Below are 15,945 nucleotides of genomic sequence, written 5' to 3'. Positions count from 1 at the left end.
ATATCTCTACAGTAGTTCAGCTGGGTTACGGAGAGAAAATACAGTGATCAGGATTTTTTGGGTGGGCACAAAGTACAGCAATAAACATGGTGAAGTGCAACGATTCTTTAGTAGTTCAACTCTGTTATGTCGGAAGAAAATAACCAATTGTTTCTATAACAGAGTTAACTGTTGAACTTAAAGTGGCCTTGTCAATCTCTCGTCAATTTGTTCGCTCTTTAATTGAGGAAATAAACAAGTGATCATGATATTTTTGAGTCACAAAGTAAAACAATAAATGTGGTGAGGTGCAAAAATGTTTCTATAGTTCAACTCTCATGCAGGAAAATTTAGCAGTGCTTACTTGTTTCTATAACGGAGTTGAACTTGACGTGGCCTTATTAAACTCCCTACTGTAGCTCAACTCTGTTATGCATTAAAAATAACTGATCAGTTTCCATAACAGAGTTGAACGATCAAGCTCGAAATGGCCAGTATATGGGCAAAATATAATATTGATCATATTGACAGTTTAGGGATACATTTATATTAAATTTATATAACTCTGCTATGGGGAAAATCGCAGTGATCATTATCTAAACAAAATGTGCCGTGGTGTTATATTTGGTAGTTAAAAATGTACAACGTTGTACTGATCTTCAACACTTTAAACTTAAACCCTGCAAAATGTTGAATGCTACGGGTTTGGGGCAAAACATGTTTAAAGAGAAATGTAATCGCTTTATATTTTTATTTTAATTTGTGATTGATTATCTATTTAAATTATGATTAAACTAGTGACTTACTGTGACATGGTTGAAATAATGTAGCATTTATATATAATTCACTAGAAAACGTTTAAGACTTTAAGACAGCGATAGCTTGAAAATTAAGTATACTTTAAGTGACGACTAAAAATAGATATAATTCATCAGAAATAACAGTAGAAACATGCAACAGCACAATAAATCAGTCTCAACACTTTTTCACAACAAAAATTTATTAGAAGAATAGTGGTTTTCATAAGAAGGTTCTAGCATCCAGTGAATACTAACTTGCACAATGTTACAATTAAAATGCGTTGAAAAATGGCATTTTTTTCTTAATGGGTAAAATATAACCAGTTAAACTCCACACATGCACAAAGACGGATCTAACCAGCATTTTGCTTAATGGTCAATGCAAATAAAAAGAGAGAGAAAACTTTTTTTTTAGTTTGTTTTTAAATTAGACCATAGAAAATCTAATCAGTTTTTTTTCCTTTTAATTTTTTTAAATTAAAAATCACATACATTAGGAGACAGCTTATTATTCATTAGCCCAGCTCAAAAAAACAAAAACAAAGATTTTGCATTAAAACGGAAAACAAAACAAACTCTAAACAAATAGTGCAATCAAACAAAAATAATTGTGATCCTTATAAGTGCTCGATTACGGACATCGATTATAGTCTAGAATAAAAGTCAAACACACAGTACAAAAAAAGAACAAATTAATATAAATAAACCTACAGTACAAGAAAATATTAAACTATACAATGTTTTTGTCAAAGAGTAAACAGTATATATTGAAATGAGGTCTATTCCAGTTTTGGATCGCCTGTCTTCCACCAATTGGACCGACTCTAAGGAACCAGCGTCAAGATGCCATTTCGTTAAAAAAGCACTCGTTTCGATCTAGATGGTCTGAGGTATATCGAAAACAGATAAGATTCGGAAAAAGCAGCACCTTATCCCACACTGGCAAACCTCTGCGTTTTAAAAACCTGTTCCGTCTCGTATTAAAATAGTTAACATGTAAGTATTTCATATTTTCTTTTTTGCCTTAAATCAAGCCTGAACTCTTGAATCCAAGCCTGTGTGGAAAACAACAAACTCACTGCTTGTTATCAGGCATCGCAAACTAAAACCCACGAGGACCAGAACGACAACAGGAATGTTTCGAGAACTGCAAGTCTAATGGGAAAATAACAACAAACACTCTACACCAACACTGCGTGAGGGGTAAATGCTGCCCTTGTTTCACTCGACCGCTTTATTATAAACGATTCCCGTCTTTCTGAAAACACAACCAGTTCATAAATCTTCCGTTAGGCATCTGAGCTTTTTTGACAATAAGAGTAGGCACCTAAAAGCTCGAGAAAAGACAAACAGACCTCAACGTAAAGCCGTTCACATATTGAGAGGCATGTTCTTCAGGCAGTTTTTTCGCTGAAATACTTACATGCTAAAAGCAGAGATCGAAACTACCAATTACTGACTGCAAATGTGAAAGATCAGGCCTTGCGCTGTAGAGGTACGTCTGTATAGGAGTGCTGAGACGGGTCGACCACTATCATTGAGGGCTCTGATGTGGTGTTTGTCGCTTTAGTGTCGTTTTATTGTCTTCAGGCATTTGAGGCACAGTGTGTGCAGAGGAAATTGTAATGAAAAGCACTGTCTGGCTGAGTGTTGCTCTTCACCTGAAGTTTCAGCTTGACATTCATTTCGTATATTGTACTTAAGTCTGGATACAAAGAATACAAAAACTAAAAAGGACAGAGAAAAAGAAACTAGGCGACAACAGGTTAAAAATGACTCTCGTCACGAGCGACCATTTTCTTTTGCTCAATTTCTCAAAAAATATGTACTTTTTTTTCGTATTTTAACAGCTAGGCCGCAGAATCTAGAGAAAGTACCTGAATAGATTGAATCAGTGTCGTTTGTCCCTGAGGGATTCGTAGTTGTGGCTTAATAATTGGATTTAAGATAAATAGAGAAATGGTTTTAAGGAACGTTTTTCATCTTTCGTTTCACAGATGATCGTGAAAACCACTACTCAGAGGCTCGTCTTATCGGAAATCATATGATTTAGTGTGTAATAAAATGGTTTATCCACAAAATGCATGAGCAAAAAGCGAAAAATTAAAACCTAGAGAAATTCAACACACTCATACACAACCAGCTCACAGCTACAGAGACGTTTCAGCTCACACGAGAAATTATAATAGTAATAAACATCATCATTTTTAAGAAAAAGCAGTTGCAGGAAAAAGCACACCGAGGGCGCGTTTCCTCATCGTAATGAATAAGGATGATTTTAGGACATCGTCCGATAGAGATCCAGTGTTCACAAACGATTTTAACCATCCTACTTCTGTACTTAAATTTAACGTACAATTAGCAAGCAAAAATAACAAGCAATACCGCAAAACCTGGCTGTTAACTTTTTTTGTTTTGTTTTTTCACGGGGAAAATTAATTTACATCACCGACTGATGTCGCAATAAATACTTTCAAATCACGTAAAATGGTGTTCAACTAAAAGGGTAAAATAAAATACAATTGCGGAATGGGTACGAGACTATATACACATCCACCTTAAAAAGTTTGTACTTCTTGATATATATTTTCGTTTGTACAGTATTGTGGAAAAACGGTCTGCACCACTGCAGCGGTAGATGCCTTACAATAACGTAATTTATTCTTTGTTTAGCCTACTTCAAGACTAACTTCCAATATGTGGACGATAAAAGTGAGCAAATGAAAACGAACTATACAAATGCCGTATACAGGAGTCTAAATATACTGCACTGAAATGTTTGTTCCCTGAATCAAACGAGGAAGAGATAAACATCTCTTTCCAGAAGTATATAACTATACAGAACATTATATACAATGCACTGTGACTTTTGAGTGTATATATATATATATAAGAACACATTAATATAATAATCTATAGCTTGTCCTAAAGTATGTATAGTTACATAAAAAGTTAGTTTCTGTGTTAAGAGTTTCATTTTTTTTTTATTCTTTTTCCCCCTACATTCAGTTTAGCTGATAATGACAATGAATGATGAAATTACGTTGGACAAATGAGTGAACTATGGCTTATGCTCAACAAACTACCTCTAAAAAAGACAAAGCCCACCTTTTCATTTAAAAAACGAGTTTTCAATGGCCAAACTTGGAGCTGCAACTTAATTTATGGTAATAGACCAAAATATTCAATTAGAAACATACTACTTGATTTGGTAACTACAGTGTTACTTTGAAATGGACTGTAAAAATAAGCATCTACTACTGAGGCAATGTCTTCCCTTCCTAAAACGCCATTCACACAGTCTTCGATAAGAACTGGAGGTCACAAAGTTGCTCTACTGTTGGTTGCTAGAAGACGTTTCTACTCAACCACAATATCCAAATGAATCAGGTGACAAATCACATTCTAGACTCCCATTGGTTGTCACCGCATCACTATGCATTTGCATAAAGTTAGCTCAATTTTGTTGCATCAACAACAGTCTGACGCTCAAGTCACCTCAAATCCCCAACTCTCATTGGAATTCAGAGTGAACGCCGCTAAACGTCAAGCACAGAGGAACGATTAATGAAGTAATGGTTACTTTGTTCCTGGGACTACAAAACAAACATGAAAAGAAATGAATGATACCTCCACAACATATAACGGGCAGTGAAATGAGAGAAGAGGCGTCCGACAGACATGAGAGGTGGTGAGGCAGTGAACAGGCTTCTATCTACACGTGGAGGCTGTCAAGATTTACATGGATTTATTATCTGAGGTATTCTGTGTTGTAAGGTTTTTTTCTTTAGGTTGTAACATCACATAGTGTACAGACAACAGAAACAAAATAAATAGTCTTTGTGGCCTTGTGGGTCTCAACTTAGTGCGTTTATGTTTTTTCAGGAAATTCGTACTTTACAATCCTCGCCGTTTATAAAGCAATGAACTAAGGATATTTGGCTGAATCTTTTTAAATGCAAAAGGCGGTCTGATAAGGACATGCAGTTGAGTTGTCCGGCTGTTGGGCACCCTGCTTTCTTGGACCTGTGACGAAAAAACTTACTTTTCTCAAGTCAAGGGGACTTGACTTAAAAGAATACTCCACCCCTCGTTAATCACTTACCCCCATGTTGTTCCAAACCCGTAAAATCTTTGTTTGTTTTTGGAACACAATTTAAGATATTCTCGATGAAAACTGGGAAGCCTGTGATTGTCCCATAGCTATGAAGCGACGAGAATGCTTTTTGTAAGTGAAGAAAACAAAAATAACTACTTTGTCAACAATCTTCCCTGTGTCTCTCCATATCACCATATGCTGCGTATGCTCTTATGTATCAGCTGCGCCACAAGGATGCACTGTTTTCTTTCAAATAAAAGCTAAATACACATAGAAACGTGTCGTTAAGTTGTTATTTTTATTTTCTTTGCTTACAAAAAGTATTTTTGCTGCTTCGTAATGTTACGGTTGAACCACTGATGGCAGATGGACTATTCTGACAATGTCTTTTATACTTTACTGGACCTTGACAGTGTAACTTACTTGTCGTTAGTCTATGGGACAGCCACAAGCCTCCCGGTTTTCATCCAAAATATCTTAAATTGTGCCCCTAAGACGAAACAAAGCTTTTACGGGTTTGGAACGACATGGGGGTAAATGATCAATGACAAAATTTTCATTTTGGGGTGGAGTATCCCTTTAAATCACAAGTATTGCCTTGCTTCAGTCGTTTTCACACTCATAGCTTAATATTGCAAAATAAAATCACCAAAAATGTTTTTTTTTTTTTTTTTTTTTTTGGACAACTTTACTGGTGGGATTTTGAATTATGGGCGAAAATAAAATGGAAACTAAAGGCAAGCGTTTTTTAAAGTATTCACAATATCAATAGTATTAAGAAATATAGAAAAGGTATCAATCTTTAGCCGAGCCTAATCATTCCACTCTCATGCATTAACCTGAGGGGGTACGGGAGAAGGGATCCGATCATCATACTACACTGAACGCCAAACCTATACAACGTTAAGACTCTACTCTGAGAATTCTTACGAAACTTTAAAAAAGTATTTTGAAAATATGAACACAAGCTGAACAGATAGCCAAAGGCATTTTTGCTCCATAAAACTTACGACTCCACACATGGAAAAACCCACAAAAAGTTTAAGCACAGCACCCCGTCGAGGGATAAGATGCGCACCTTTAAGGTATGCAAATTAATGCAAATGCGACCAATTGCATTTCTCGCAAACAAAGATACTGCCCACAGACTGCATTTGGCTTGAATTTCAAGGGCACAAACTAATATGGTGTGGCATGACTATACTAGATTCTTGAGGAAATACACATAACGCGTTTCAAACCTTAGAGGTGATCGGTCAACCTGATTCTTCCCAAACACTGGTCCTAAAAGCAGATGGAATGCATAACTTGGGAACTTCTGGTCCCAAAAAGTCATTACCTCTATCAAAAATGTGAATTATTAGATACACACATGTGCATGCAGTATGTATAACTGCTTTCCGACAGAATGGGACTGCGACTTTGGGAATGACAAGCCAGTGTTATCCGTGCATCTGAAATGCTACATACGGTACAGCACGTAAGCCGATCAAACCACCAATATGTTTCCACAACCTGATCGACAAAACCTGTAGGGACAGTCAGTCCCTCAAGATACAAGTCATTTTTGCTTTACTACCAAAGGGCTCCTATGTCAAAACCATCTGAACGTTGAGGTAGCAAAACTAATAATCCTAATCCCACAGAACTCAATGGACTGCAGGGTTGAAACAGTCATGGATGAAGTTAATGGTCAAGAGCAGATTCAGGCATGAAATACCATGCAATTCCAGCATAGTACAAGGACAAATGGCAGAAACATTGTAACTCCCCACACATTTTCAAACCAATATTCTCCTCATTTCTGTCTCGGCAAATTTGCAACAAAATCAAATTAACACAAACTAGGTCTCCATTTCAATGGTAGAAATTACATAAAATACTGGTATAAAATAAAAAAACAGGAAAAGAATGTGGGTTTTGCTTTAATAAAAGCATAATTAGAATAGACACACCTTTACTTGTGAATGATCTTGCAAGATTGTCATGGCATCACAAGGGCAGCCCTTTCATGGCCCAAAGCTCTCAAGATCTCTAGAAGAATGTTGGCCATTTGATCAAGTCCATTTTCTTCTTTCTACTTTCATTTGCGTTTTCACAGCTCTATTTGACCTCTCACTGAGCTAGCATTGAACCTCTTAAGAATGAAGTCATCATTGTCAGCCATGTTAATATTTCATTTTAGTAGAGGTAGCGTTCTGGTGTTGAATTTCCATGGCTCTGTTCCATATAATTCACAGTTTACCTTTTGAAGGAAGTGTGTAATTTTATTGATATTCAAATTCTTTATGTTGTCCCTGTTTTTTGATGTTGACTAGAAAATAACTTTTTGTTAACAGTTGTTTAGTTAGTTGTTTGATTCCCCTAAAAAGCATAAATACTGTTAAATGATCAGTCGTGCGTTTCCGACAGCGATGTTAGGCCACTATGGTTGCATGTTCTGTCATTACCAACATAGTTCAACAATTCAGTGTTTTCTGAAACCAAAGTTCAAACAAGCATTCACAAACAGCAAACTTATGTGGTGTGAAATACAGCTCTCTATCTGTGGTTTGAACATAAGAGGGAACCAGGAATGAATCGAAAAAATAGTGAAGTAGACATTCGATGCCATGTTCAATACAACAGCATCTCAGAGATCTCAAATCTATGAATTAACAGAAGCTATTACGTCGCCACATGTATGTATTTGCATTAAAGGAACACTCCACTAAAAAAAATAGGCTCATTTTCGAACTCCCCTAGAGTTGTGTTTTACCATTTTTTAATCCATTCAGCCGATCTCCGGGTCTGGCAGTAGCAATTTTAGCTTGGCATAGATCATTGAATCGGATTAAACCATTAGCATCTCACTCAAAAATGACCAAAGAGTTTCCATAGTTTTCCTATTTAAAACTTGACTCTTCTGTAGTTACATCATGTACGAAAACTGACGGAAAATGAAAAGTTGCGATTATCTAGGCCAAATGGTTAGGAACTATACTCTCTATACTCTAGTTCCTAGACATATAGGCCTAGAAAATCACAACTTTTCATATTACGTCTGTCTTTTTTTTGAGCGAGATGCTAATGGTCAAACCAGATTTAACGATCTATGCTAAACTAAGCTAAAAGTGCTACCACCAGATCCGGACATTGGCTGAATGGATTCGAAAACGGTTAACTCTAGGGGAGTTGGAAAATGAGCCCATTTAAAAAAAAAGTGGAGTGTTCCCTTAACAACGGTCTATATTGTTGAACCAACGTGGTTCAAACGACGGAGATGTGACTATGTTTGGGAAACAGTCGTGACTACCTAGTTAGTTATTACAATGATGCATCATATTATGGTGGTTAAGCAGCGAGTTACATCATTTTACAGGAAACGCACCAATACTTGTTTAAGCATCCTGTCTACAGGTGCATTTCTATCAAGTCCTGTCATTACCAACAGAGTTCAACTGAATTGTCATCCCTAGTTGGCTAACGATGCTTTTGGGAAATGCACCCAAACCTAGCATAGCATTATTGGCTAAACCAATAGTGTGTTGGGGGGTGTAGTTATCTATTTGCTGGACAAATGTGTTTAAAACAATTCAATATCTATCTATCGATCTATCTATATAAGACATGTATTTATTTTTATTTAATTGCATTAAAGCAATCAATATGACATTTGATTAAATTTAATAAAAATAACATATAGATTGTAAGTTGCCTTGGTTAATGATTTTAGATTGTTGTTACCCATTATCGGCAGGTATTATTGGCCCATTATCGTTTAAATTAATTAGTTAACAAAAATTATTAATATTTGATGATCGAATGGAATTATTGAACTATCGGTGACGACTGAACACTGCAAAACAGGCACTACGGATGACAGCGATATTCTAATGAAAAGCATCAAGTACACAGAATCATAGTAAACACATATATCGGAGTGTATTCTATTCTGAGCTACTGTCTGTGCATATTCCATCAGTTTTCTCTGAGACATGTTTCTCTAGAAGGTTACATTCAAAACATGTCTTTTACCATGGTGTGTGCTGCAAGTTGTACCATGACAACAGCTATTTTAAGCCATACGGCCTCTAAAACTACTTAACATTATCACAAACTCCGAAAACAGTTAATGGTGGAAGTAACTTGACCCTCTCCGGTGCATAGATTTACAGTACGATGGATATCCACAGTTGAATTGGACTACAGTGTTTGCCGACAATTTGTTTCTCCCAATTTCAAAGATGTTTTCTGTCAAATAAAGGTGTGCCTATTCATGGTGGGGGGAGGGGGGTTGGTTGACAGTCACAAAACAATATGTATCTAAATGCCATTGAAAAGAGACATCAGCTGAAATAATAATAAAGACAGCTAATTTGGAATGTGTCCATATATGCCTTTTCTGTTTCTTTCTCATTAAGATATCAAACCATTAGCCTAAAACTGTATAACCACCCACATGATGAAGACCTGATGGTGTTTTGTGTACATGTGAGGGTATGGAGTGTGTATTAATTGTGATGTACAAATGTGTGCCCTACTGATTTGAACTTTTGTGTGCTAACTTCAATAAAGTTGCATTCAAAAAGAGACCCGTGGTTCAGTTAAGCAAAGCATTAATATTAGAAAAAAAAAAATCACAGAAGGAAAACAAAAATGCGAATAGCGTCATTTATAAACTGCTTCCTTGAAGAGTAATAGTTGCGTTTTTGGAAACGTGTAAAAGTCAAGTACAGGTCCTGATTTCTACAAGTAAATGTAGAATCAGCTGCTCTGGGAGATCTCACCTGAGGTAATGCCGTTATGTGGATATGCAGTGAAAGTCATAAAAGGGAAACAAAAAGGGCTTTCTGAGCATCTTTTCAGAAAGTAAATCATTATGAGCCACTTGAGACAAACAAATGGCACTTCATATGGTACAGAAACTGAGGTTGTAGCTGTCAGCGTCGTTTTCCCATCATTTCTTAGTGTAGCATTTCAATTTCAACGAGAAAAAGACAAATAAAAACATAAACTGTAAAATAAATATAATATATATTCATTTGTATATGTATAGATTTTTCTTCCATATAAAGGTATCTCTTGAAATTTTTGGAATGCAGTTTAAAAACAAGTTTACAGAGAGCACAGAAACAACAGAAGGTTAACATTTCCACCTGTCCCATATTCTCCCCTTCAAAACCTCCATTAGTGTTTTTCACAAAAACACCAATGACGGTTAAATCATATTTCAGAGTACAGGGATTGAAGGTATTGTACTACAGTATCCTCTGATATTTGCCTTGATGATCAATGTTAAAAGTTAACTTAAAGGATGGGACCTGTTATTGGCAAGATGAGAATAATGTTAAGCGAAACTTTTGATTGTATTCAAAAAGTTCGATTTTCTGTACCTGAATGAAAAGGGTGTAAATATTGGTCAGTCAGACACATGAAATGCCTCGCTTGCCATCCCTCTCATAGACGACAAAAAAAGAGGGTGAAATAGGAAAACGAAAATAATTTCCCAGAGTTTCAACTGCTCCTTTTCCACGTGCCCCTGAATGGTATTTAAGGATGTGGCACAGAAAGGTGCGTTTATTCCCAAGGATGAGGTATATTGTGCAAAGACTGTAGTTAATATAACATGTATATGCACATCTTGTACAGGTAGTTATGTCTGCATCGTTATCCGACTGACAAATATTGCAAACCCTTCTGCTGAATCTATCCTGAGATAAGAAAGTACTGAAGGCTACAGTGTACGTTTCAGAGAAACGCAAACAATAATTTAAATGAGAGCAGCAAGAGAAAAACTAAAACGTCTGTTCAAAGTATGAAATGTGAAAGTGACATTTTCTAAACAACTAGTTAAAAGTTATTCGTAATGGTTTACATTCATTTGAGTAAAGACAGTATAACTTCTTCAAGAGGAGGATGTTTTGGACAGGGGGAGCCGTTAACCCTGTAATACATTAATCATCAAAGTCAAATTAAATAAATATGTTGAAATGGCATGCACCATAGTGAATCAGACAGCTGATGATAAATAAAGGTTGAAGAATGTACAGTAGCTTTGTGAAAGTTCAAAACTTTCTAGATTAGCAAATAAAGAAGTGATCGTTTGAAACGGTTAGATTTAAGTGCTGCAAAACAACTTCCAGTCATTGCCATCAGTGCAATCATTTTTAAGTGCCAATTATAGGGGAAAATATTCAATTCTACTAGGTCTACTACTAATTTACTAGTTGCACTTCAAACTAATATTTTATCTTTTGTTTAACAGTAAACATTAAAGTAATTTTATTGGAGAATCCAACTAAACGTATTCTTAAAACGAGAAACGTAAATTTGCCAAATTAAAAATAATGGTAAGAAAAATGTAATTCAAGGGTTTCAAATTTTCTAAGAAACCAAGAAAACGTATCTTGACTTATGCATCTTAAGATATTTTTACTGTAAAACAAGGCAAAATTACTGGTTAAGAAATGTTTAAATTGAAAAAGTCAATCAAAATGAGTGGTATTTTACATCACGTTTGATTAATAAATAAATCTTATTGACTGATTGATTGATAAAGAACCTAACTAATTTCTAATTAGACACTTCAGCATTGGTAAAGTGTTGGTGCATTTGATGCCAGATGACCTAAAGCGATTTACACAGTAGAGCTTATAAGTATGAATATTTTCTAAATTAGTTATAACTCTTTATACATAGTTATTTATTTTGACTTGCTTCTTGTAGAAGTACAGTAGCATGTGATCAACTTATAAACTGAACCAAATATGTTACATCAGTGGTTTACTATTGTATGTTGTATTGATTAAAATACTCTGATTTATATTAATTTCAGTAGTGTCTTCACACATGGCTATAACTGCAATGCAACTACATTAAACAAAGCTAGCAAAACAATAATTAAAATGACTTACAAGTATCGCACTGTAGGAAATATATACAATATACTCAAGCCTAATATAATGTGGGAAATTACTAAAATTACTTGATTTCACTAGGTCTAATATTATAAAGGTGAGCCCAGGACAGTGTCCCCGGTTGTCTACTTTGATGCCAACCCCGCCACCAAGTGTCAGATTATAAATAGTAAATCAGCGTCCACTTAACTGGTGCATGCCATTTACTTAAATGATTCAAATTAAATAATGAAATAAATAAAAGGTACATTTAAAAGAGTCAGTTTCATCATCAGAAACCCTGAAGTTTGAAGTATAATTTTTTTTCACAGACTGGGTGAGCACCAGGCAGTGATATATACCAGAATGCCCTTCAAAACAACATCAAAGTGGAGCATGCCATTCCAAAAGCCTTCTCTTTGAAATCTTCACAGATCTATGATCTTTTTCGGGTTTATATACATCAGACTACACAGTTTAGATTTGAAAAAGGGGCAATGTGACAATAAACAGTGAGGCAACACTAGTCAAATCTGAGAATTTAAGCTGTCGACCACTGTATATTGAAGAGGTAATTTTTTCAAAACGAAATGAGCATGTTTGGGTCTGAGCTGCAGGACGCCGGGGGTCATTGAAATGCTCCCCCTTTGATCTTGCAAGTCTCCTTTATGCTATCTGCTACTGCAAAAGCTACTTTAAAACACACCCAAACATATTCACTTTTATTTTTATACAAAGTGCTATTTTCAGAGAGATCTCAGAAAATTCCCAACTGGCCAGGTGTTTCCAATAACATCCCACTGATATCTCCAATTCATGGCTCAGCTTGACCCAACCTATGCCTGGTATAAAGCCCTGCCCCTGACCCAACTCAATGACTAAGAATTGTGTCAAAGGTTCCAGTTCAAGTAGGTAATATGCATTGTTTCTCTAAAAACATGATCGCTATATTTGTCTCAGTAGCCCTGAGTTTTACACGAGGAAAATAAACTATTCAGAGACAAGAATTGGCTCTCTGAAAGAATGCTAATTTATAATATAACAGGGTTATATGGTTATAACCCTACCTACATTTCCCCCCACCTATGTTCCCCAAAACCAACCCTCTGCGAAAATGCTCTTCTTTTTATAAATATATGTAAGTGACTGACTGTAAGCAGCGACGAGGGAGCAGCCAGAATCAGCCAAAAGTGGACTGCATGCACCCTCCCTCGATTAATTTTAGTAGAAAGATGAGAATCTGAAACACGTTCCTGTCCTGTGTGGCTTAAGTTGGCATTGTTCCTTCGTGGGTGTTGAAATGTTAAATAGTAGAGTACTGTAAAATGAGTATTATGTAGTATGCCAGACAGAACAGTAAGTGCGTAATGCAAGCAGTGTTGAGGTAATCAGGTCTAATTGCCAGATTTAGGCTCTGGCGAGCGCCAGACTGCAAGTGTAGTGCAAAAGAAAGCGCTAGAGTTAAAGAAAAGTTTAGTTACAGTAAAGTAAATAAAATAAAATAAAATAATAATAATAATCTTTTCAACATCACAAACATGCATCCCTGAATGACTAATCTTAAGCTTCATTTTTTTTTTTTAAATGGACGTGTCTAATTCTTAGTCTGTTTCAGAATATAAAAGGAGGAAACTACAAAGAGCTGAAAGAAATAGTTTTTACCTGTTAATAGAAAAACGGGCCTAGGATCGATCCCTGGTGAGAATCCAACTCCATTTGAAATAAATTAGTTTTAAAGATCATGAATTATATCATAAACCTACTAATCAGAGGAGATAAATTCATCCTTGAAGGGTCAATTTCCAGCCTTGCACGTAACCCTTGAAACCCGCTTCTTGTTTCTCTAAATGGCATGCCGTCCAATACTAATGGCGCAGCTCACAAAGTTCAGCTGAAGGGCCAAACAAAGGGTTAATCTGCTTGCTTTTCTTTTTTAATAAAATGTCTCTGTCGATACTCTCTTATGGCTTTAGTACGCATTTGTTGCTTTATGTTGTAAAAAACTTCAGCAAATGTTTGCAGTGTCAATGCGACCACTGTGATAACTGCCAATTTTTTTTCTTATCCCAAGTTATCAGGCTTAAATCCTCCCATGAATCCCTGCAGTTGTGCTCACCCAGATACTGCAAGTATAAATTGGCACAATTAAAGCCCCATCCTCAATTCCAAATCATTTTAGTTTTTTAAATGTCAGAATTTAAAACGTTTTCCGTTTTATGAGGTGTTATGTGTTATCTACTCGACTTTTTCTCCTGTCTCCTGCAAGACATCCACTTGCATTGCGATGGGTGTAGTGGCGGGCGTCGATGTGGATTCGGTTTCGGCGGTGATCCCAGAGTCCTGTCCCTCTGCCCTCATCATCAGTTTAAGCTTTTTCTTTGGTGGGTTCTTCAGGGTGCCCAACCGCTCTTTCACCTTGTACTCCAAGGTACTGTGGGGAATACCATAGATGTTCTGCGCCTTCGAAACGCTCATCTTCCCACTCATCACCACAGCAATGGCTTCTTCTAGAATCTCGCTGTTGTACTGACGATACCGTCCCCTTTTCTTTCTGGGTTGCTTGGAGCCGGTCGGGTCTGCCTCTGGATCTGAAGTTGGGTACTGAGGTCCCAAAGTTGGCTGTTCGAGGTCTGCACCCCAGTACTCGCCCACGGCTCCTCCATCGAGAAGACCTCCGAGAGCGGCCCTGCGACTCTGCTTTGGCAAGATAGCCCTCAGCTTCCGACTGAGCGCATTCTCAGAGTGCACATTGCCCAAAACTATAGAGCTATAAGTGTAGAGATCCGAGGAATTCCCATGGGAGTCCCAAGACAGATCCATGCCTCTGACTTGCGGGATTTTCAAGTCCACTGGAGGGGAATGTCCGGGTTCTTTCTTTACTGTGATGGAACCACTATCATGGGACTTTGTACCCTTGGTGAACAAGCCTTGGTTCTCCTGGAAAAGAGGCAGGTCGTTGAGGTCGCCGCTAACTTGTTTGAGCTTCAGGAGGCCATCTAGATGGGATTTCCCCCATGTCCCATCGCGGGAAAGGATGGATTGGGCTTGGCTGTTGAGAAGACCCGCAGACTCTAAGCTAGCCAAAGATAGAGGTTGGCCAAGGAGGCGATGTTTTTGACTCAGGAGTTCCTCTTTTATGAGGAGCGAGCGGACCAAGGGTGGCTTGAGGGGTTCAGAACCAATACAGTTCTCCCTAATCCCATCATGCAAGCTTCTCAGTGGCAAACCATCCTCATCATCATCTCGATAGTTGTGATCAGCTCTCTGGGAACGCCTAATTTATGGAAAGATAAAACATTCAGATGTGAGAATGTGGTATGCGATTGGAAGGAAGTCTTGTATTTCAGTACTTCAGAAAGGGGCAATTCCTTTGTCTCCTAGAAAGTGAATTGGGCAGTTTCCATGAATAGGATACACTTTAGCATCCCATTATGTTTTTTTGTAAAAAGAAACTATTTTTTTGTGTGTATGAGAACTATTAGATTTTAAGATTTCTTGACTGGATCCAACAATTAAAGTTAAACGTTGTCATTTTCACATAATCTGATGAATTTCTGAACAAATGTAGTTAAATTATAAAGATTAACTTTATTTTAAATAACCATAAACACTGTTCCCTTTCAGTTGGTCACTCTTGGCGCCCCTGTCGGTGACCGACGCAAAATGGATTATCGCTTTGATAGACCAATCTACTTTGAGTGTTAACTAAACGAGCCAATGCACATTGGCATGCAATTATGACATCCGTACCGATGCTGAGATCGAAATCCGGTCGGGGTGAGGCCCACTTGCTCCACTGGATCGGAGGTGCAGGAGGAGCGATGATCCCCAGAGGTTCCCTACGGGGTTTGTCATCACTGTGACCCTCAAACCACCCGCGCTACTGCCGGAAGTGATAAACATCTGTCGGCTGCCAGAACAAGCCCCAGATCACGGCAGCGGCAGATGGTCATGGTCCCGCAATGAGAGCATGATGCATCCACGGAAGCCACCTCAGCGTGCAGCGAAGGGGTATTCGGGAATCCCGTCTGTGGCGCAGGCGGTAGCGATGCAGTTGCGTCCTAAATTGGGCCCCTGTGTTCCACCTCGCTGCCCCACTGAGGGTGCGGCTGTGGTCCTGCTGGTCCCAATTGTATGGTTTTTTATGCGTCTAGTCAGCGCTACCCAGCCCATCTCGCTGGCTTCTGCG

At 37.5% G+C, this 15,945-nt stretch overlaps 1 protein-coding gene across 2 annotated transcripts in view; it reads right to left on the bottom strand.

The window, feature by feature from the left end:
- Positions 1 to 3,197: 3,197 nt before the first annotated feature.
- Positions 3,198 to 15,945, bottom strand: part of LOC113065155 (ligand-dependent corepressor-like) — a 38,298-nt gene continuing 25,550 nt past the window's right edge. For both annotated transcript variants that reach the window (XM_026236378.1, XM_026236379.1), the window contains exon 7: positions 3,198 to 15,030. In XM_026236378.1, the coding sequence (XP_026092163.1) occupies positions 13,992 to 15,030 (1,039 nt within the window). In that variant the 3' untranslated portion in view covers positions 3,198 to 13,991. The remainder of the gene's footprint in view (positions 15,031 to 15,945) is intronic.

The sequence above is a fragment of the Carassius auratus genome, chromosome 47, assembly GCF_003368295.1.
Source record: "Carassius auratus strain Wakin chromosome 47, ASM336829v1, whole genome shotgun sequence".
Lineage (NCBI taxonomy): Eukaryota > Metazoa > Chordata > Actinopteri > Cypriniformes > Cyprinidae > Carassius > Carassius auratus.
The sequence above is the reverse complement of the archived record's forward strand: the minus strand, read 5'-3'. Positions and strand labels throughout refer to the sequence as shown.